The sequence below is a fragment of the Canis lupus genome, chromosome 2, assembly GCF_048164855.1.
Source record: "Canis lupus baileyi chromosome 2, mCanLup2.hap1, whole genome shotgun sequence".
NCBI lineage: Eukaryota > Metazoa > Chordata > Mammalia > Carnivora > Canidae > Canis > Canis lupus.
The window spans coordinates 55,572,710-55,595,353 of record NC_132839.1 but is presented as its reverse complement, the minus strand read 5'-3'; the positions used below and the strand labels follow the sequence as shown (position 1 = coordinate 55,595,353).

Genomic DNA, 22,644 nt, shown 5'->3' with positions numbered 1-22,644 from the left:
TCCCTCAACCCAGGTGAGTTTCCACCGATAACATGGAACTATAGAATGAAAGATATAGCCTCATTTCTGACTCTCCTCTGACTTGCACCAACCATTCTTCCTGTGTAAACCTGCCAGTTACACACCATGACTCATTTTGAAACATTTCCTTTCCACTTCACTATGCCTGTAGAAGCAAGTTTCATTATTCCAAAGACTGTGTCCAATTGTCTTCGCTCCATTACCACGGGGGTTTGTGGAGAGCCTGACCCCATCACAAGAGCTGAACATCATGGGACACCTGGGTGGCTCAGTGGTTGAGTGTCTGCCTTTGGCCCAGGGCATGATCCTGGGATCCGGGATCTAGTCCCACATCAGGCTCCTTGTGGGGAGCCTGCTTCTCCCTCTGCCTGTGTCTCTGTCTCTCTCTGTATGTCTCTCATGAATAAATAAATTTAAAAAAAAAAGAGCTGAACATCATCCAGCTTGTGGGTCAGGAGGCAGTGCTGACTGTCTCCCATGGGATGAGAGTTGGAAAGATGGTTGTCAGGGGTAGGGGTAGAGATTTTGTGTTAGCTACCCCATCTTGAGGGAAGGGGGAAACACCAGGGTCTCCTATCTGGGAGAAGATCAGCATGTGAGTGGCCCTGAGATGGATCCTATAGTTTGAAGCGATGGTGACAATAATAGTACCAGCTGAAATCTACACATCTAAGAGCTTGGCATGTCCCAGGCTGTGCTAAGAGCTCTACCTGCATGGTCTCAATTAACTGCTACAATAACCCAAGGAGGTAGGTACTGGTCACCATTTCCCTCCAGCTGTCCTCCATGGAGGTGTATGATGGGGGAACCAATGCTGTAAATAGAGAAACCATTGAGAAGTTGAACAGCCCGAAGTAGAACCATGGACCACTGTGCTAGTTGTTCGTATTTGGGAGTTCTGGGCTGGTACTCAAGCTGTCCACCCCATGTTTCCACCTCACCAGCTACTTGGCAGACAGATGATGGATTCTGGACCCACACTTAAACCTGATGGCTGTGAATTGTATGTTCTTTGGTCAGACCCGTGAAATCTGGGATACTGTGTCTCTGAGCAACTTCCTGAGTAGGACCCAAATTCTGTGGGAGCTGATCTACTGAGCAATCACCTGTATAATCTGAGTAATTTGACTCCAACTGCCCCAAGAACATACATTTTGCCCTGATAGAAAGGAAGAGCACCAATGAAATTCCTCTTCCAATGACAGAGTCTATACAGCAGGACACCTGAGTGTCAGGTACATTCATTCCTTAGCCTGAGATGGAGATTCTTGTTCAGGTGATTTATGAGGATGGGAGGTGCTCTTGGTAGAAGGGAAGTAAGGGATACAGAATAAGGCAGGGGTGAAAAGCAAGAGTGTGGTCTTAACTAGAGTCTGGCTTTAGGTGGATTCCACAGGAAAATTCTGGAACACAAACTTGCCCATAGGTTAGTCATACCTTGAGGCCAGGCCAGTCAGTCATGGGCTAAGGACTGGCAAAGGGATTAGGAGATGTTTTACCTCCCCAGGTGAAGCGGCTTCCACTTGACTCAGGACAATTCTTCGGATAAGAGGCAGCCGTGAGCTAACTAACTCACAGAACCTGGGAGATGGGGCCCCACAGTAAAGGGGGCCAGAACAGGACACCAGAAGCATCCACTGCAAAGCCATTATTTCTGTTGGCCCTCCTCACTCCCACCTGCTGGAAGCAGGGTGCAGGCTACTGGGGATTACTCCAGCCATGGGACCATGCCAAAACAGAGTCTCTTTTCCATAGGTACTCTGCCTGACTCAGGGGGGTCTCAGACAGGACCCTGGGTTTGTCTGCAGCCTCAACCCAATGAGCATTCTCATGGGGGTTTGTTGGAACCAAGGAGATTTAGTGTGAAACCAGGGTGTTTAGTTTGGTCAACAATGACAACAGCCAGTTGAATCCTCAGGGGCACGTCTCATACTGGACCTGGATGTACTTACCATTCAAGTCATTAAAAAGTCAGCTGCCAGAGCAGTTGACTAGACCATGACGTCAGGCCAGGAATCCATAGACTCATCTCCTGCTATAACTCTACCATCTGGGTATGTGCTACAAGTGCCAGGAGCATCCCTTCATCAGCATGTGTGCCATGTCCCCTGAGGCCTAAGGTATAACAGCTGCTGCTCCTTAGTACCTTTTGGAAATAATAGGTAAGAGCCATTTGCAGGCCATATCAGTTCTGAGGCCAGAGGACAGGGCCTCCTGAGTTCCAGGACCTCATGCCCTGAGCTGGCTCCAGCCATACAACCAAACCTCCTGAAGATAGATACTCCTGAAGGCTGAATTCCATCAACCTCATATTTGCCGTTGTAAATAAACAATGGAGCTCAAATTTGCCTGGTTGAATGGGATATGACCCAATTTCTGATAGCTGGTTCCTGAAGCAGAAGGAGTGGGGGTCCTTCTGTAGTAATTTTTGTTTCAAGTAAGAACCACATAAATGACCAATAAAGGAAATCTAAAGGAAACTTACCCTGGACAGTCTCAGGGAGACCAGAGCCAGGAAACCCAGAGACCAGCCCCACCCTTACCCCATCTACAGACAGACTCCTCTTGTTATTCCCTTCTGGTAGCAATCTCCATAAATAAAATAGATGAGTGATAGATAAATGGCTGGATAGATGGGTGGGTGGATAGATAGAGGATTGATAGATAAAAACATATAGACACTATTTTTTATTTTCAACTTTTGGCATTCTCTGTTGACTCTATACAGTGAAGATTCAGCTCTCTGTTTTTTGACAGTGGTTTTATAAAGCAGACTACCATTCTTGACATTGCACTTGGGGTCAGTTGCTACCTACCACTTGGGTTAGCAGGGCAGAGCAGAGATCCAGAAGAGCCTTGGCTTTGACAATATCCTAGAGCTGCCATGCCAGCCCTCAGTGGGCCATGTCCAGATTTCCTAATGCCTACAGACTTCTTCCTGTGGAATAAATAACCCTGTCTCCTTAACACTATTGTCATATGAGGCCTTCTCTATTATTTTTTTCCAGTAACAGCTGATCCTAACTGATGCACCACTGCTCTTGGGGTTCAGTGCAAACGTCCTTCCAAGGTCTAGCCCTGCGCATCTCTGAACCTCGTATTGCAATGCCACAGTCTTATTTACCATGCACTATGCACATGAGCGTTCATTCCGTCCCTCTGTTACAACCTGACACAGAACCCTTGCATGGATTGTTTCCTCTGCCTGGTACACTCTTCCTCTTCCCCTTTCTCTGGCCAACACCCTTCAGATCTCAGCTCAAGTATCAATGCCCTCAGATTGGCTCCTGAGAGCCCCAGTCTAATCTGGGTCCCACGTCCTGCTGGTATTCTCTTCCATTCTTCTGCTTTTGTGGTACTTAACATATATATTTGCCATTATGCATTTATTGGTGTATTTGTTTAATGTTCATTCCCCCTACTAGACTGTAAGCTCTTTGGGGTAGGAATCTATGTCTGTTTTGTTCACTATTGTGTACCTAGAACATATAATTGTCACATATGATAAGCGGTCTATAAGTACTAATAAAAGGATTTAAGCAACAATGAGGCAGCTCAGCTCAGGGAATTTAAGCAACAAGCTCCAACTCCTCTGGCTAGGAAAGCTGGATTTGCACTGAAGTTTGTTTCACTTGTTTTAAGCTTGCCAAACAACTTCTGGTCATTTGGTTTCCCTTGAATTTTTCCTTCTAGAAGGATAAGGGAAGAATTTGCTTTTTAGTCTCCTGGATGGTTAAATGTCTCATTAAAAATTAGTGAGGTGGAGTTTTGGTGCCCAAACCCCATTTTCTCATAAGTAAATGAGAGAACCTTCCTGAGTTTTATCAGCTCAAGGATACTGACAGCATCAAGTTACAAAATTGAGACACAGACCCTGTCCCACATAACACTGTTGAGCTGCCAATAACCAGAATCCATACTCAACATAGCTCAGGAGCAGAATCAGACCAGGAAAAAGAGTTACACTTGGAAGAAACTGTATGCACTAGCTGATACACATTGTTAAAAACTATAGGGAAAAGTTATAGAAACTTTTTAAAGGCTGTTTGACCAAAATAGGTGGAATATAATTGCTTCAAGTGATATTTATTGATGTTTGCTCACCGGAGAGTCTATATCTAATGCAGAAGCTCAAACAGCTAGGTACAGTTTTTATCATTGTGAGTGGGGGTGAATAATACAAACCTAGACCAAATGTTGACCCATGCTAAATTATATTAAAAAGACCAAATATCCAAGAAAGCAGGAACTCATAGATTTCAGGAGAAAAGAATGCTTTATTGGGTCCCTTGCATGCATCCAGTCCCTCCACCCTCTCACTGTCCTCTGACAGGACCCAGAAGATGGTCTCACTCCTTGCCATGAGAAATAAATGGGTGAGGCTCTGCTGGCTTTCCTCTCTAGGCCTGGAATGCTGGTTGGAAGAGCTGCTGAAAATGAGCAACCTGATCTCAGCAGCAGAGTAGAGGAGTCATTAAAATAGTCATGGGCATGAAAACCAGACCTCTAGCTGTGGCTAATTAATCACTGGGTCCCAGGAATGAAGAAGGCCAGACAGTCCCTAAGATATTACCTAGTTATAACCATAACTAAAGACTTCTGGTTGGGCATCAGGTCTGTCTCAAGCTGCCAAGGTGGAGTCAACATCTCCCACTAATTTCCAGACCCTTGATAAAGAGAAAGTCAAATGTCTTTGAAAGGAAACCTTATTTTAATACTTAATATATAGGGTGAACCTTCCTTGGCCTTCCCCAAAGGGATCCATGTCCGTTTATCTGGGAATTATATAAGGAAAAGAAAAATATCCAAACATGGGGAGAGGAGATCTGTAGGATACTGGCTCCAAGCTAAGTCCAATTTCTGGGGACAATAGAAAAGCATGCAATCTGCCAACCAATGGGGATGATTAATAGATCAAATTTGTACCACAGTAGACACAGTGGAATCTCAAGGCCAACCAAGGATTATTTTGAGTGAATAGCTGAAATGGATATATTTTGAAAGAGGCATCGTTCCCACAATGACGCTCTGAAATGTGGGATAGAAGGGACCATAGTAGGATAGGACAAGCACAAGCCATTAGGGAGGGCTGTGCCCTTCCTATCAAAATGGTAAATCAAAAGTAGAACCGTATTTCTAGGGGGAATGTAGAAATTAGTGTAACCATCAAAGACTTGAGAGTGAAGTCATGGTGATTCCTACCACAGCTCAGCTTGGCCAGTGCAAAACACCAGGTCTCTGGATTGCTATTTTAAAAAGTGATATCTCCAATTGCAGGTGCTGTTCCAGAGATGATCTCCTTGCTAAAGCAAATTCATCCAGCTCCTCACACTTGGTATGAATGCTTTGATCTAGTGAACTCATTTTTTTCTTCTATTTTGATGAGAAAAAAAACTTCAGAAACAGTTCATCTTCACCTGACCTGCAGCAGTATAGAGTGTCTTAGCTGTCCAGCTCTATGCCACAACCTGGCTCACAGGACACTACACTCCCTTACCACCACAGTGTTCCCTCACACTGATGGCATCATGCTTATAGAGCCTGGAGTCAGCACCTTCCCTAGATGCCTTGATAAGACATATATGAGTCAGAGGTGGGAAATAAATCATGTGAAAATGCAAAAAAAAAAAAAAAAAAGATCTTGATAAAGTTCCTAGAGGTTGAAGAGTCTGATCAGGTCAGAATATTTCCTCCATAATGTAAAACAAATTACCACATTTTGAATCCCTTACCACTAAGACCCAATTCCAGGCAAAAATGTAATTTTAAGGCATCTTGTTCCAACCCAATACTGACTGACCTAGAAGGCCACCAGTTTTGGGTTGAGCCTAGAGCAAGTGAGGGTACTCCAGTTGGAAGAACCTTTAATACAAATGGTTCTCCTACCAGTCCCCATGATCTGCCAGATCTTCAAGGGGATGCTCCAGGGTAGGCCTCTGAAGGCACAGGCAGGCCATGTGTGTGAGTTCTTCATTCTTCCATGCTGCCTCCTCCTGCCCTGTGGCTGAGGTTCCCCTCAGCCTACACCTATCACTTCAAGAGAGCAGGAATCTGTCTTAACCACTATGGCCCTTCATCCAGATTTGGATTTGCTTTCCTTACCCATCATGCCTCTCCCACCATCAATATCCATGGACTTATCATATGCTGTAAACATCACTGTGGTATCCCCACATAGTGCATCCAACCAAAGAATGCACTCTACAGCAAAAGTAAAGTAATGTGTTGACGCCTATGGCATTCACTCATCTTGCCAGGATCCCCACAGTCCAGGAGCAGTCAGCTCCATAATATGGTGCAAGGGTTTGCTGAAAACTCAGTGAGGGTGTTAGTTGAGAAACAGCACCTTGACAGGTTGGGTCAGAGCCACAGGCTGTAGCACAAGCTCTGAACTGCAAACATCTTATGGTGCTCATTTGCCCTTACCAGCTGGAGTGCACGTTGGAGTGGGGTGTGCTATCACTACATCTCAATGCCTTTCACACATCTAAGGCCGGGGACCAGGCTGATACAAAGGTTTTAGTCTCCAAGGAGACACATCTTCAAAATGTCATGGTAATAAGTGAATTGGAAGCTGAGGCACACCTGGCTACTTCAGGCTCCTCATAGCTCTGAGCAACACACAGCAAAAGGACATGGGAGTGGCAGGATGATTAACCCTATCCAGGGAAAATATGATTGCTGTTGCATAGAAAGGGGGACAAGAGTTGGGGGATTCCAAGAGTGCTTCCTGTGCTTCCATGTCCTGTGGTAAATAAACACCCACCACCTAGGCAGGGCCATTGAGGAGCTGGGCTTTAGGACAGAAGCATGGGGTCACTCCAACAGACAACAAGTCCCTAGTCATAAACACTAGTCCTTGTGACCTGTTCTGGAAATGGACTCCAGCCTATACCCATACTTCCTTTCTTGTTGGGTTCAAGAATTGTGGTTGAATATAGTTAATTTTAATTCACAGGTTGCAGAATTTCACAATAGGATTGTGATAGAAGAGGGAAGAGTGTCACTAGTGACACTGGACTTTGGAGAATGGTAGCCCTGGTCACTACCCCTGGACTTAGTCATTGGACATGACCTTGAATGGTCTTCCCAAGCAGAGAGGAATTTGCTTTTCAGTGTAGGTGGGAGAGTTGCAATACATCAGGTGGGAATAACAGTGTGTGTGTGTGTGTGTGTGTGTGTGAGAGAGAGAGAGAGAGAGAGCATGTGGTATGTGTATCTTCATTGTTGCCACCAAGTCCTTTCCACCCTCCTCCTCTCCTCCATTCTTCTGGTAAGAATCTTCATCCTTTAGGAAACCACCTCTGTCCCACTCCAAGATTCCCTGAGCTCTAGGACAGGAATTTGAATCTTGAGTGAAGGGAGTCCCACTGGAACCAGTGGCTGGTTGGTGTTGACCTGCCTGGAGGCAAGCTCTGGATCTGCCCTGGCTCCCACTCATCTCAAGGCCAATCATTCAGCTATTTCTTTGGTTCTGGGAGCTGCCCCAACACCCTTCCCACGAACCTTTTCTCCTTGCTCAAGTGGGTCTGAGTCCATTTCTGTTGCTCAAAACCCAAGAAACCTAATGGGAAGGAAGTCTCTTTTGAGACTACCTCATATAATTTTGCCTCCAACAGCTGTCAACGCGGGGTCTGGCATAAAGGAGGTGCTCAGTATATATCTGCCGAATAGATGGATGAATGAACAGATAATATTCCAACTCTCAGTTCACCAAGGCAGTCTGGATATGCAGACTGAGAGTTGGGGGCACACGGGAGCAGGAAGAAAAAGTGGGGGAGAGTCACCTGAGCACAAGAGGAGGTAGAGAAGTCTGAAATGTCAGAATGGAAGGGCATAAATGTCAGGCAAGGAAAGGCCCCAGGGGGTGACACAGGTTGTTGAGAAGCCTCTGCAGCATGGGAAGAAGGAAACAGCCAGTGAGTAGCTAGGAGGCACACGCTGGCTGTCCCCAGGGCCAGCCTTGCTGCAATGGAGAGAACCAGAGACACTGGATATCTCTCCAGAGCCTCTAGCTCAGCTCTTCCTCCCTGGGTTCCCTCCTTTGTCTTCCTCTCTGAAGGCCTAAGTCCCCAGATCCCTTCTGCAGGCACATAGGCCATCAGCCCCACTGTACAAGCAGCACAGACCGTGTACCTGCGGCCACAAAGGCTGAGACTGAATGTCCATCCAGGAGCCAAAGCCTGGATTTATTGTTGTGGTGGGCCCAGGGGCTAGAGGATGCCCCCAGAGAACCTGCCTGGGAAGGGGGGACCCTGGCTCCATATATCTACAACCACACCAGATGAATGGAGGGCAAGCAGGGTACAGTGGCTGCCTTTATTGCATTCCAAGGGGAGCAGGCTAGCACCAGGCCCATCCCATCCCAGGCCTCAAGGAGGATCTCAGGAAGGACCCAGGGTGCTGGGCCGAGCACAGCAGTTCCTTGGGAGCCCATAGGTGAAGCCCCAGAGCTGGAGCCCCAGGATCAACAGCTAATGGCTGGGCCAGGTCCTAATTCCCAGGCACAGAGACACACTCACCCCAGCACGTGGGTGGGCTGCATCCTTCCTAGAACTCCCCTGTGCCTTCCGCTAGTCCCCCATCCGTGGGCTGGAGGGGATGTGAACTTCACTGTGACTGTACCTCCTTCTGTTATGACACACAAGGTCCCTCAGAGTCAACATCTGCTCTCAGGCCACAGCTGCTGACATGACCCTCACCCACCTCTTGTCTCATGGGCAGAGAGCTGGAGAGAGGCAGGGGAGGGGTGGACTGGTGGGTAGGATACAGAATCCAGCCAGGGAAGCGCCTGGGCAAGGGAATAAGCAGGGAAGCAGCAAAGGAAAGGCAGCTCGCTGGGGGGACGGGAGATGGGAAGCAGGTGAGTGAGTGCCTGCGTGCTGGGGGAAGGAGGTATGAACACACGTCACCAAAGACCACCACACAAGGACATGACAGGCTCTGGAAGGGCCCTGAGCCCCATCTGGGCTCAGTGACAGGTTAGTTGCAGGACAAGCCAGGATGTGTGAGGCCAAGTAGCCGGAAAGAGAAGGCTCCCTGAGAGTCACCAGGCCAGACACAGCACAAGAAGCCTGGAGCCCCGAGGACAGGGAAAGATCAGGGCTGAGCAAAGGGAAAGAGGGTAAATGCTGGCCTGTGTGCCCCCAGGGTCTGGCAGGGTGAGGGGCTGGGTGCAGAGCTCATGCAGAGGACTTGGGGAGCCTCCAGCAGTGGCCAGTGTAAACTTCAAGGAGGGCCTAGGCCGCCAGGTACATGGATTGGGCCCTGGGAGCCCCGGCTGACAGTGGCACCAGGAAAGATCACCCAGTGCCATGCACAAGAGCCATCTGATGAGGAGTGGATTGAAAAGAGGCCACTCAGAGAGGCCCCCAAGTTGGCGCCTCCTCAGCGCACCTTCTCTGGTTAGTTCTGTAGTATCAGGAAAGTCTCCATCATTTCGAGCTGCTTGTTGGTCTGCTGCTGGGTGGAGGCCCCCAGCCTCTCGTGGGGGCTACCGCAGGCCCTGGGCCTTGGGGCCACCCTCTTGGGTGGGAGGCTGTCCCAATAACTGGGTGGCGAGTGCCTCTGAGGCCTGAGGGGTGGCCTTGGAGCTTGGAGTACTCTTCCGGGTGCCCTGGGGACTGGGGAGGCCTTTCTTCTGGGGCTGAGGACTCAGCTGGCCACCCTTCCTGCCAGTAGATGGACTCTTAGAGCCTTTGGCCTTGGCTTGAGGGTGGGCAGCCTCAGGGCCCTTGAGTGGCTTGAGCCCCAGCATCTCACAGAAGGTGTTGCACTGGTGGGAAGAGGCAAACTGGTCCAGCAGGTCAGGGAAGCAGCTCTCCTTGAGGCCCTGGTACCTGCAGCCAAACAGTGAGAGCTGAGCAGGAGTCCCGCCCAGAGGGAGAGTCCTCAGGGGGCCTACTGTGGGGTGGTCATGGCCAGGGTGTCATGCCCTACCCTTTCGGGGGTGCTGGGGAGTCCAGCTGGGCACTACCTCAGGTGGCAGCACCCCGAACCTCAATTCTAAACTGTGGCCTCAGGCGACTGGAGGGCTCAGTCAGTTAAGCACGTGCCTTCAGCTCAGGTCATAAACCCAGGATCCCGGAATTGAGCCCCACACTGGGCTCCCTGCTCAGCAGGGAGCCTGCTTCTCTCTCTCCCTCTGCCTGCTGTTCCCCTCCACCTCTCTATCAAATAAATATATAAAATCTTTTAAAAAATAAAAAATAGGGATGTCTGGGTGGCTCAGTGGTTGAGCCTTTGACTCAGGGCATGATCCTAGGGTCCCGGATCAAGTCCCGCATTGGGCTCCTGCAGGGAGCCTACTGCTCCCTCTTCCTGTGTCTCTGCCTCTCTCTCTCTCTCTCTCTCATGAATAAATAAATAAAATCTTAAAAAAAATAAAATAAAAATTAATAAAAAATAAACTAAGGGCTCATTACACAGTGATGCAGGAATTCATCTTGTCCACATTCACTGGTGTGAGAATGATCTGCCTTGTTAGTATAAATTAGAGCAGCCTCCACGTCCCCACTTTATTCCCAGGGCCCTTCCTCATCTGCATCACGATGAGTTTCCTTCTCAAGCAAGAAGGAAGAGGAGTCCAGGGTTGCAATGATCCTGTGTGGAGGTGTCAGTATTGCTGGTCCAGACCTGGGGTCAGGGGCACAGTGGATGGGGGTCAGTGGCCCCCCAGGACGTGGCTAAATGGCCACCAATGCAACTGGGACCATCTGGCAACAGGCCCAATACCTTAGGGATGGAGAACCAGAAGAACTTGGACAACCCAAGAAGATTCTCAGAGGGCCCCTGTCCCTGAGAGCCACTCACCCTCGCAGTTTGGTAGCAATCTGCACATCCGTCATCTTCCAATCAACCCCTGGAAAGAGACAAAGCTGGAAGCTGAGGCGGCCCAGGCCAGCTTCAGGGCCCCGCCTCTCCAAAACAGGTATATCGCTAGATGGGAGCTTGTCAGGTAGGGTTCAGAGCACGTGGTTACTTCCAACCTGGCTCACAGGCAGTGCAGGCATCTCTGTGTTGTTAGTAGTAATAATAACCCATTTTTGCAGGCAAGGAGACAGGCTCAGAGGTAAGGGGCGAGCACAGTCACATTGATTCATTCATTTGCTAACTGAGCACTGACTATGTTCAGTGGTCACAGTGAGTCAAAGTTCAGTTGTTCTTACTGCTAGATCCTAAACTCTCCCAGCTGGGCAATCCTGCCTCTGCTAGATGACATTAGGCCATGGACTGGACTGGCCTCTGGCTTTGAGCTAGCATTTGCTCCTTCCTCTTACCAGGACTGGCCTATCTAGACAAGGGAGAGCAGGTGGGAATGCAAACATAAATCAGGCTGGACCAACAGAAAGAGACTTAAGACTGGCTTCCACATGCTCACACAGGCAGCAGGTGCGCACCCCAAGAAGCCGAGACTAGGGGAAGGTGTTGGGAGAACAGAGCCTGGCAAAATGGGCACAGAAGAGTAGCCTCTCCACCCTGGCTGGTCCACCCCAGCATCCCAGCATCCCAGCATTAGAATGGGACCCTTTCTCCCCACTTCCACAATGTCCAGTCACATCCTTCTGGAACCTGCCTTTCACCATCAGGGCTCAGTGCCGTGTATGACAGAAGGGGGCATGCATGGGCTTGAGATCAGGCACACCTGGGCTGATTTTGGCCCAGCCCTTCTGGAGCTAGAGCTGTGAGGACCACCTCTGGTCCTTAGCTCTCAGAGTAGGGTAACGCTGCCCACCTGACTTGCAGGGGGACTGGGAGCATCACAGGATGTGCTCAGTGTCTGAGGCCCAGTGATCACGCAGTAGACCTTAATCCCTGTCATCTCTTGCTCAGGGTTGCCATCCTTCACTCTGTAACCCAGTAACTGTGGCCTCTTATGTTTGCACAGAATTTTAGTTTGCAGGAGGCACTCACGGCCACAGCCTTGCTGGGTCCTCACAGCCAGTCTGGGCATAGGGATGATACTGTCACCCCTCAGGTAGAAGAGGGTGCAGAGCTCAGAGAAATGCAGGGAATCGCCCTGTCCAATTCCCTGAGTTTACAGAGACCAGCTGGAAGGCCAGGAGATGTAGACTGAAGCCGAACTTCTTTGAGTCTCAGGTCTTTCTACTGCATCACATTATCCTCTCATTCTAGAAACTGGTGCACTTCTCACAGCTTCTTGAGGACAGTGAGCATTCCTGATTCACCTTTTTACCTTCCCAATATTGGGTAAATGTTGGATGGATGGAGCCAACAATCAGAAGGAATGACATGGGTTTAAAGTGCTACCAGCTTCCCCTTAATATATGGGGTCATATATATCATATTTATTGCCCAGTCCACCCCAATGAAAAGCACATTTACAGCAGTTCTCTATCTCTGGCCCTTGGTTTTCTCACTAATTCACATTGGGGACCAGATTAATGTCTGATAGTCCCAAAGTTCCTCTCCTCCCACTGTAGAGAAAATCTCCTTTCCTCCACCCTGCCCGGCTCTGGTTAGAGAGTAGGCCTGGGAAGGACTAATCAGAGAAAGGAGGAAGTTTCATGCTTGCTGGCCTTTGTTGGGGGGAAATCTGAGGAATGGGAGAGAGAGAAATAAGAAGTCACAGAGACTAAGTTGGTTTACATAATAAAAAGCTAGCAAAAATGGAGGAGGAGGAGGAGGGTTGGGGGGAGGGGGAGGAGGAAGAGGAGGAAGAAGAGGAAAGGGGAAGGGAGGAGGGAAAAGGGGCTGTAAAGCCAGTAAGCTAGGATGAAGGGAGAGTCTGGGAAGTATGAAAAGGAGCAAAGTCCAGAGCAAAGCTGCCAGGAAGGAAGGAAGGAAGGAAGGGAGATTTTGAAAAGATTTTGGTTGTGGGTGTTTAATTAGCTCCCATGTAATATTTTTTGAAATAAATTCCTTTTCAATTTTAACTGGGGCCTAGATTGTGCTCCTATAGATGCCACTACGTTCTGGCCGAGGCTGGTGAGGCCGGTGTATATTAATGGCACCTGCCGGGTCCACCTGCCCAAGTTCCTGGGAAAAGCAAAGGAGAGGAAACACAAGAGCTCGGCGGAGACTAGCAAGCAAGCACCCGGGCTCCGCTCCCTCAGCCTGCTCTCATGCACACGTACCTGCGCACCCACACACCCTCGTACCTGCCAAATCTGTGACTAGGAAGCTGCCATTTGTCCACAGGTACAGCCAGTGCTGGAAGGTCTGGCATTTCTGCCTGACCTCGGAGTTGCTAGATGCCTCCGGAGCCACAGCGCAGCCCCACTCCCGCGAACAGTAAGGCTGCAGGGGCTTGCCCAGGTCCTCCTCCAGGGTAGCATAGGGGATGTTGTTTGCAGGCCGGTAGATGAGATACAGTGGGAGGATCCTAAACACAGTTCCACTCAGCTGTGAGCAGGAAGTGCGGCCCCAGAGAGCCCCTCCCTCCATCTCAATTCTACACACTTGGATTGGAAAGGAGGGCCGTTCCAAGAATGGAATTCTCAGCTCTGAGACCCAAGGACAAAAAGGGAGGTGAGCTCCCCTCTGAGCTCAGGAAAGGAAATGGAGGCCATTGGCTTCAGAGTCCTGTCCATTTTCTGAGGTCAGTGGGATGAGAACTGAATGGTGCTATAGCCCCAGCAGGACCCTGCGTTTGGGTGAAGGGCCCAGACCAGTATGTGCCAAACAGAAAGGAACACTAGAGAGGATTTGGCCAGACCATGCTTAGTGCCAACCAGACCCCTTTGTTCAAGAGTTGAGAGCTCAGGTCTCCACATGGAAACAACTATAATTTATAACTGACTCCTACAAAAACTGACACAGACACTGGGGAAGAGTGTCCTGCTGGAGAAGAGTCCTAGCTGGTTGGCCTAGAAGTTTAGCCTCCCCCATCACCTTCAGAGAGCCTGAGAATCTGCTGTGCTGCAAACACTGAGTTCAGGCGTGGGGAGTTAGGGGTGGAGCCTGCAGAGTGCCGAGGCTTTTCTAAAGTGGCCAGTTTATCTGGAGGTTTTTATGTCTAGATTTTGTGGGACCACTGAGCCAAGCCGTGGGCACATGTACACATGGCCTTAACTCAGGATGCCCCTGATAGACCATGAGATCACTGTTCTTGGCAGGACTCAGTCAACTCAGACGAACTTAAGTCAACAGGTCTGCACAGCACACGTCCCCCTTTCTGCACACTTACTCCGGCACCTCCCCAAAGCCGGGTGCCGCCTGGGCTTCAGCCGCAAAGATTTTGCAGTATTCCCGACTCATGTTCTGGATCTTGCATCCCTGTGGATTAAAGAGAACCAAGTCTGATCAGCAAGGAAGCTCCGCTGCTCTCCATCATGTCCAGCTTTAAGTGGGAGGGCAGTCTGCCAGGGGACTGCAAGGAGGATTCCAGGTCTGGGAAAGGTGGGGTTCACTCCTTCCCTGCTCCCTACTCTGCACCTGAGTTTTCTCATTTGCAAAACAAGAGGCTTTCGACTTGTTTTGTTTGTTTTTTTAAAGATTTTATTTATTTATTCATGAGAGACACAGAGAGAGAGGCAGAGGGAGAAGCAGGCTCTGCTGTGGGGAGCCTGATGAGGGACTAGACCCCGGAACCCTGGGATTATGACCTGAGCCGAAGGCAGACACTCAATTACTGAGCCACCCAGGCATCCCTGGACTTGTTTTCAAAGTAGTTTCCAAACTGTGTTTCCTGGAGCCCAGGTGGCAGCGCCCTGGGGGCCACACCCACCGTGGGGAGCAAGGGAGACACCGAGTAGGGGGAACACAGACCATCCACCCCACCTAGTCATTCTTCTTTTATTTCATACAGAGGCTCCACACAAGATACGTGTGAGGGCAACAGGAAAGATTTCTGCTATAAAAATATGCTTTGAGAACTATGGCCCCGAAGACATAGCCAGGCTCTCCTACAGACAGTTCCAGGAGCCTCATGAGGTAGACACAGACAACCTCTGCCTCCACACCGGGCTTCCCAGGTGGAGGACCCACACTGCAGAAGGGGGGGAGGAGACAGAGTGGAAAGAGGGACTGGGGAGGGGACACAGTACCTGAATGGTGACGTCATAGTTTCTGCCCAGGAGAGAGGTCTCGCTGCTGGGCCCAAACACAAGTAGGCTGGACACCTTGATGATGCATGTGCGGCCTGACTCGAAGATGGGCTCCAGCCCGTAGATGACCTTGGCCTGGGAGGCCTTCCGAAGGCCATACCCATGTCCACCCCCTCGTAGCTCCTCGCTCACCAGGCGCCCAAAGAGCTTGTCCCCCCAGCAGCCAGAGTCAGCCAGACCCTTAGCAAACACCATGGGTGTCATCTCAATCTCCTCTCCAACTGAAATGGAACAGGAAAAGACATGGAAAACCAGAAGTTCCTGCCCTACTAGGTGGGTCTGTTGGGCAGAAGAGTGGAGTGGTCTCCCACCCATCACTCTAGTGAGCTCATTCTCTGTCCAGGGCTGCTTTTTGGGTAGATGTACACCGCGGGTCCCAAACCAGCCAATGAGCTCTCCAGGATAGAACCAAGTCTGACATAGGCCCTGGTGTTTAACAGTGCCTGAGTGTGCCCACCACACAGCACAGACATAGTATCTATGCAAGCCAGGGCTTTTCTGTGGAAGCAGCAATAAGTACACGACGCCAGAATCACTTTGCTTCAGAATTAGGTGTTTTAATCAAATGAATAAATGTCTATCTCAACCAACATATTTGACTGAAACAAAGAAGTCTGCAGGACCAATCTAGTAGCAGGGAGCTACTCTAGTGCTCAGACTGTGATCCCTAAAAACCATGCCCCTCTAAAAGGACCTGGAGCTCCCTAAAGAAACAGCTGATTCCAAGTCTGGGGCAGGAAGTGTATTCCATGGACTGGAAACATTGTGTCTGAGCAGAAAGCAAAGAAGCTACAAATATGCCCAGAGGCTTGTCAGAAGGACGCAGGAGCCAACCTTCTGAAGGGGCTTCCAGTGGCCAAAATCAGACAGTCTCACGGACCAAAATAATATGGTGAACATACAAAATATGTTTTAAAAATTACATTCATAATTGTAGTTGGAAAAAACTCACTCCTCCCTCCCAAAACAGAAACAAAAACAAAAACCCCAAACCTCACTGGTGACCTTTAGAAGATGCTAGGGACCAACTCAAGAAGAAATGACCACTTCTTCTCTACAGAAGAAATTCAACTGATGAAGAAATGACAAAATCAAAATGCTCTGGTTGTGAACTCTAATGAAATCATGGATTTAGGCAACAACTGGTAGCTGCTAAAATCCCTAGGTAACAGGTATCGGATACAGTTTTTAAACTTTTCCAAAGGATAGATTGGGCGGAAAACAACTGAATGAATGCAGGGACCACTCTTAACATTACTAATCAGACATCAGGTGCCCCCAAATAGGATGCTAAAGGGAAGACATAGCAAACCTGTGAATTTCTCGCCCACCCTACCCTCTAGTATTGCACCTAAATCTAACCAAGCCTCTCCATCTAATTACCAGCTTAAGGGAAGCACATGAGTAGAAGAACATGCTAAATGGAGCTAAATCAACAAAATCTAGAGTGTAAGAAATTCTACATATCAAGCGACTTCAACAAATAAAAAGGATAAACAATGACCAGGAAGAGTTACATATTAGAGAGACTTGAGATCAATCAGCCCAAAGCAATGAGTGGTTCCTAATCCAAGTAAACCAACCCTTACCAGACAGTGGGGGGGAGGGCGACTGGATGTTTGAGCGGATTACAGATCTACTACTCAGTGTTTAGATGTGAGGTTCTATTTGATACCAATTACATTTGACAACTGAATAAGAGACACTTGTTGAAGGACAGGGAGTGATTGAATGAGCAAATGAATGAATGGATGAACAAATGCATTAGTTGGCAGTGAAGCTCTAAAAATCTATCACCAGCTGCCTTCACAGTCCTAATCCTTAGTGTGTTTCCTACAGAAGCAGCACAGGCTCTTCCTGTAATGTTTGGGAAATACCTTACGATTTGGGAATATCACAATCACCAGAGAGCCTACTGCAAATGCAGTTGTTCTGGGTCCTTCCCCAGATGTTGTGATTGAGGATATCTATAGCGGGGCCCGAGAAACTGCATTTTTAGCAAGCTTGCTGTGTGAATCTGATGCAGGAACCCACAGAGCCCTGTGAGAGACTCTGAGGGGAGCTGGCAGGATAGGGTGTGCTCTAGTGGCCAGTCCTGCCCTTGACCAAGGGCTCTCCGACACAGGCCAGGGACACAAGGCTCAGTTAACTTCTTATGGAGGGACCTCTTGGCCACTTGTTTCCCCACAATCTTCCGCAATAGCAGTCCTCCCCATCCTCCATCCCAAGCCCAACCCTAAACTAGGAGGCAAAATGTAGCTGGGTGTGGAGGTAAACAGGGCATTTGCAATGGATCCCACGTCCTTAAAGTAGGTCCATCCCTAAGATGGCAGGAATAGGGATGAAGGCCCACCCGTTCTTCCCCCAGAGGGGCATCATACCTTCACCTTCTTCTCTGGAGATAAATCCTGACAAAACTGTGGAGAAAAAGAAGCAGCTGCTCTCAGGCTGGCCTGCCTGGAAAGAGCACCATCTCTGCAGAGATGACCACTGCCCTCCCTCAGGAGCCGGGCTGGGCAGAGCGCCTGGGGGTGGGGGGAGCACACTCACCCTCAGGGCTGAGGCAAAAGTCAGTAGAGGCGGAGCCGTGCTCATTGTGGATGGTGCATCGATACATGCCACAGTCTACAGGGGATGCCTGCACGATGGCCAAGGCCGCCGGCCCCTCGTCCCCTGCACTGCAGAGAAGAGAGACCCTCTCCGTGAGGGCCATTGCCATGCACAGCCCAGGGCCAGACTGTGGTCCTGAGGATCATCACACCCTTCTTTCAGAGGCTGCTGTGGACCCCTAGGAGCTTGGGCAGGTGGTGAGATGTACTGTGGTCAAGAGCTGGTCCTAGATCACACAGGCCTGGTTTGCTGTCCTGACACTCACTAGCAGTGTGACTCTGGCAAGTGATTTAATACCTCTGAGCTTCAACTTTCTCCTCTCTACTAAGGAAATACTAGAATGTCCCTCATAGGATTACTGTGAGCATTACATGAGGCCATAGATCCAAAGTGGGAGGACTATGCCCCACATTATTATTGCTGTCATTAGGCAACCAAGGGCAGGTGCAGGTGGTATCCAGCCGGCTTACCTCCTGCCCACCTCGCCCACTGGGTGCTGATCCTTGGCCCAAGTCAAGACTGAATCACTAAGAATGTTGAAAAACTGGCACCAGAGCTTCAGGCTGCCCGAGGCATCAGGAAACTGCTCTACCCGAATCTTCCGGATCACCTGTGGGGCTGAGAGCAGGGGCCTGGTTAAGAGGAGCAAGTCACCTCCCCACTACCTTGTGCCCTCCCTGTCCCCACCCCTGCTTCCCTGGGTGTTCTTGGCTGAGAGGAAAGAGGATTCAAGCCTCTGCACAAACCCACTGCTTCCTGGCCCCCTGCTGCAGCCCCCCTGTATCTCTGAGGCATTTGCTCAGACTCCAAAGCACACACCCTAGCTGGAAAGACCCCACCCTTGTGCCCCCACTGGGACCTGGGAGAGCTTCAGAGCCAAAGACACAGAGGGCAGCTAAGAGAGGGCAGGTGCACTTGTGGGGAGCACAGCATAATGTATATACTTGTTGAAACACTTCAGGGTACACCTGGAACTAATGTAACATTGTGTTACATTATATTACACCCTAGTATCTATCTATCTATCTATCTATCTATCTATCTATCTATCTATCATCTATCTACATATATATGTATGCACTTTGTATTATATATACACTTTATATTACATTATTATACATTATATTACAAGTATACTCAAAAAAGTTTTAAAACAAAATTTATGAGAGATTAAATGCATACATAGGAAGAAGAAACAATACAAATGACTAGAATCAGAAATTCCTAAGCTCAGGGCAGAACTTTCAGATATTAAATGTATCACGGAGGACACTCTGGTAAATAATACCCTCCACATTTGTTTTACAGATGAAAAGGGAGAATTCACTGGATGCTGCTGGCTCGGAAAGCCCACTCAAGAAGAAACAAATAACATGAATGGCCTCACATCTATTAAAAGAACTGAGTTCAGGTCGCCTGGGTGGCTCAGTGGTTGAGCATCTGCCCTTGGCTCAGGGTGTGATCCCAGGGTCCTGGGTTCGAGTCCCACATTGGGCTCCCTGCATGGAGCCTGCTTCTCCCTCTGCCTGTGTCTCTGCCTCTCTCCCTGTGTCTCTCATGAATAAATAAATAAAATCTTAAAAAAAAAAGAAAGAAAAAAAAAGAAAGAAAGAAAGAAAGAAAGAAAAAGAAAGAAAGAAAGAAAGAAAGAAAGAAAGAGAAAGAAAGAAAGAAAGAAAGAAAGAAAGAAAGAAAGAAAGAAAGAAAGAAAAAGAAAGAAAGAAAGAAACAACAAACCTAAAGCTTTTCCTCAAATAAAATACAAGGCTCTTATGGCATAAAAGAGGGGCAGGGGTGGGGGGAGAAAGGAGGGAGAACCTCAGTTTGGGTTCTAGACCCTAACTTCAAGAACCTGTGTCTGAATCTGACCCTGCTGCTGTCTCCTTGGGGGACAGGTCTGTGTGGAGTGACGGAAGAGTTGGTGGCGCCAGCCCTAGGACACTATGGGACACTATGGAAGCCAGCGCCGCACTAAGGGCCTGATGTCCTCCGTTCCACTTCACTCTCACTGGTACACGGGTGTACTATTCCCAACCCCCAGAGGCAGAGCCCAGAAGGGGACCAGGCCCTCTGATGCCACAGTCCGTGGGATCCTCACACAGGAATGCCTGCAGGAGGTGCTCTTCCAGGCAGCCCTCTCCTGGGAAGCCCTCCCTGCCCTCCCCGCCTTCCCTGTGGCTCACCTTTTAGCAAGTCTTTGGCTTTCCTGGGTTTGGCGGGAGTGTCCTGCTTGCCCTCATCTGCGGCCAGCTCTGCGTCCACACTGCCGGCCTTGGGACTTGAGCCCAGGTCTCCTGCTGCCGGTTCCTCCTCCGCCCGGGGCACCTCCAGCATCCCTGCCTTTCTGCCCTGAGTCGGGGAGCGTTTCTCCCGCCCAGGAGTCCCCGGGGACCCGGGTGCAAGGCCCTTCCTGGGCCCCCGAGGGGAGACAGTGGGGCTCTCCCTTTCTTCAGCCTTGGCCGCCTCCCCGTCGCCCGCTGCTCTGACCTTGGGTAGAAATCTCTTCCTCCGGGCTCCCAGAGCTAGCTCCTCAGGGGTTGCTGCTGGCAGGCCTATCAGAGCCTCCCCCGGGGCCTCCTCCTGTTGGAAGGAGTCCTGGGCCCTCCTGTCTGCCGAGACTGGTCCCTGACCAGAGGCTGTCTGTCCACCTGCCTCCCCCAGTGGCCCACCCACACTGCCCTCCTGGGATATCCCTGGGAACCCAGGCCCCTCGGGGGACGCCTCAGCCTCAGCCTCACCCTCACTGGATCCTCCCGAGGCCAGCCCAGAGCCCTCCTCTTCGCCCACCACAATGGCAGGGACGGTGAGGGTGCAGGGCCCAGGGCCCCGGGCTGCAGCCAGGGCCTGGCGGCCAGCCTGCACCTCACGATCCAGGAGGCCGGTGAGGCGGCGGGAAGTGCAGGGGCTCAGCAGGAGGCTCTGTGCACTCTGCACCAGATGGTTGTTCTCCACACGCTCCAGGATGCGCCGGGATGTCCGGGGACTCAGACCAGCCACTTCCACATTGGGGACCAAGGTGGGTGAGGGCCCCGGGGCCCCTGGGGCAGCTCGCTCCTGGGACTCTGCCCCTCCACCCCCTGTCTCTGTGCTGGAGAGCTTCAGCAGCAGAAGCAGGTAGTTCTTCAGGGAGTCTATGAGGCCAGGGTCACAGCTCCGGGGGCCTGGGGGTCTCCCCTCCACATCCGGGCCCTGGGCGCAGGCCCCCTCACCATCACCTGCTGTGGTTGCTGATAGGTGACTCTGGGTAGGGGTCCCTGGCCCCAGGTGCGGTGGGGGCACTGACCTCAGAACGGCCTGGTCCCCAGAGGGCAGGAAAGTGGCAGCACTCATGTGCTGAGAGGGCGGAGAGCTGGGCAGTGCCTCCCTGGAGCTCTTGGGCAGGCCCGGCCCAGGGGGCAAGGGCAGGATGGGCCCCTCGGGGCTCCAGCTGGCTGGGGGACAGCCACCCAGATCCATGGACAGCACTGCCCCCAGCTGCTCCTCCTTGGGGCATGGGATCAGGCCATCCTCTGGCTTGTTCTCGACCAGACCGGACCACTCAGACCCTCGGGATCTTGCCCCTCCCTGCTGCCCTGAACCACGACGGGGAGGCTGGGGTCCCGGGGGTGTGGGGCCACCAGCCGGGGCATCCAGCATAGCTGTCAGAGGGCTCCCGGGAACTGGCGCTGCTGCCTCCTCAGATGTGAGCACAAAACCAGATTCTTCTGGGACAGAGGACCCTTCTGAGGTCTGCTCAAAACACTCAATAGTCTGAGGAGACTGAGGACCCTCTGCAGGTAGCCGTTCAGGGACTCTGGACTGTGGGCTGAGGCTGGCCATGGATCCCTTCTCTGACTGACCTTTTGTGGCTATGCTCCCCTCTGACCGTGTCCCTCTGTCTTCCTGGATCCTTCCATCTTCCTGCATCCTCTCATCTGTCTGTGTCCTTTCTGCCTGTGTCACTGCCCTTCCCTGTGCCACCACATTCTCCTGGGGACTCCTAGCTGATGCTGGACTCTCACTTTCTTTGGGCACAATGTCCACCTGTGTCTTCCTATCCACCTGTGTCCTCTGTGTTGTTTGTGTCCTGCCTCCCTGGGTCCTCCTATCCACCTGCGTCTTCCCATCTGCCTCTGTATTCTTGTTGCCTCCAGGTTTCTGGTCAGCAGATGTCCTCCGATCTTCCTGGGTGTCTGTGTCCATGGGCTCAATGACACCCTGGCCTCTGGAGTTGCTGCATCCAGCAGAGACCGTATCAGCACTGTTGCTGGCCAACACAGTAGAAGCCAGGGTTGCCTGGGATTCCAGGACCTGAGAACATATGAACAAAAGCAAGAACTTGGCTACATGTACCTTAGGATCTCTTTCAACCTGGCATCCCAGGCGCCTCTGACCTCATGCAGAAGTGCCCTGACGGGAATCCTGCCACCAGGTTTTCCAGGCCTGCCAGGGGTTGGGAGGCAAAGGACATGTGACAAAATCCCAAGCCCACCCATCCCAATCCCTGGTCCCACAGTCTAGATGAAGGAACATCCAGAATCCAGGTCTAGCTCTAGCCCTCTCACCTCTCCCTGAAGAAAACCTACCTTTCCTGAAAGATTCTGCTCATGTGTCATCCCACCCTTTACCCCTGCCATTTAGAGGAAGGTGTCCTCTCTCCAGGGCTTCTGAGCAATAGATCTGTTCCCTCCCCCCTTTTTTATGGCTCTAACTACCACCAGATAGAATTATGGGTGAAATGGGAGAGAGCCAAAGAGCCTCCTGAAAATGGCCTCCATGATAGCATCCACCATTAACATTGAGTGAGTGGTAGTAATGTTTTCCCATCCAAATGGAGAAGGTTAAAGTAATTAGTAATTCCACCTGTGCTGGAAAAATCAATGAAACATTACACTGTCACCCTTTTGAATACACATTAATTTGCGAAGCTCTATGCTAGGCCCCTATTTATCATACATACACTGCC

At 50.5% G+C, this 22,644-nt stretch overlaps 1 protein-coding gene across 1 annotated transcript in view; it reads right to left on the bottom strand.

Moving 5' to 3' along the window:
* Positions 1–4,278: 4,278 nt before the first annotated feature.
* ALPK3 (alpha kinase 3) overlaps positions 4,279–22,644 on the bottom strand; it is a 54,323-nt gene continuing 35,957 nt past the window's right edge. The window contains exons 6-14 of the mRNA XM_072800896.1: positions 19,883–21,989; positions 18,170–18,317; positions 17,640–17,767; positions 17,471–17,506; positions 15,030–15,310; positions 14,171–14,259; positions 13,143–13,366; positions 10,834–10,882; positions 4,279–9,860 (exon numbers count right to left, since the gene is read on the bottom strand). Of these exons, the coding sequence (XP_072656997.1) occupies positions 9,515–9,860; positions 10,834–10,882; positions 13,143–13,366; positions 14,171–14,259; positions 15,030–15,310; positions 17,471–17,506; positions 17,640–17,767; positions 18,170–18,317; positions 19,883–21,989 (3,408 nt within the window). The 3' untranslated portion in view covers positions 4,279–9,514. The remainder of the gene's footprint in view (positions 9,861–10,833; positions 10,883–13,142; positions 13,367–14,170; positions 14,260–15,029; positions 15,311–17,470; positions 17,507–17,639; positions 17,768–18,169; positions 18,318–19,882; positions 21,990–22,644) is intronic.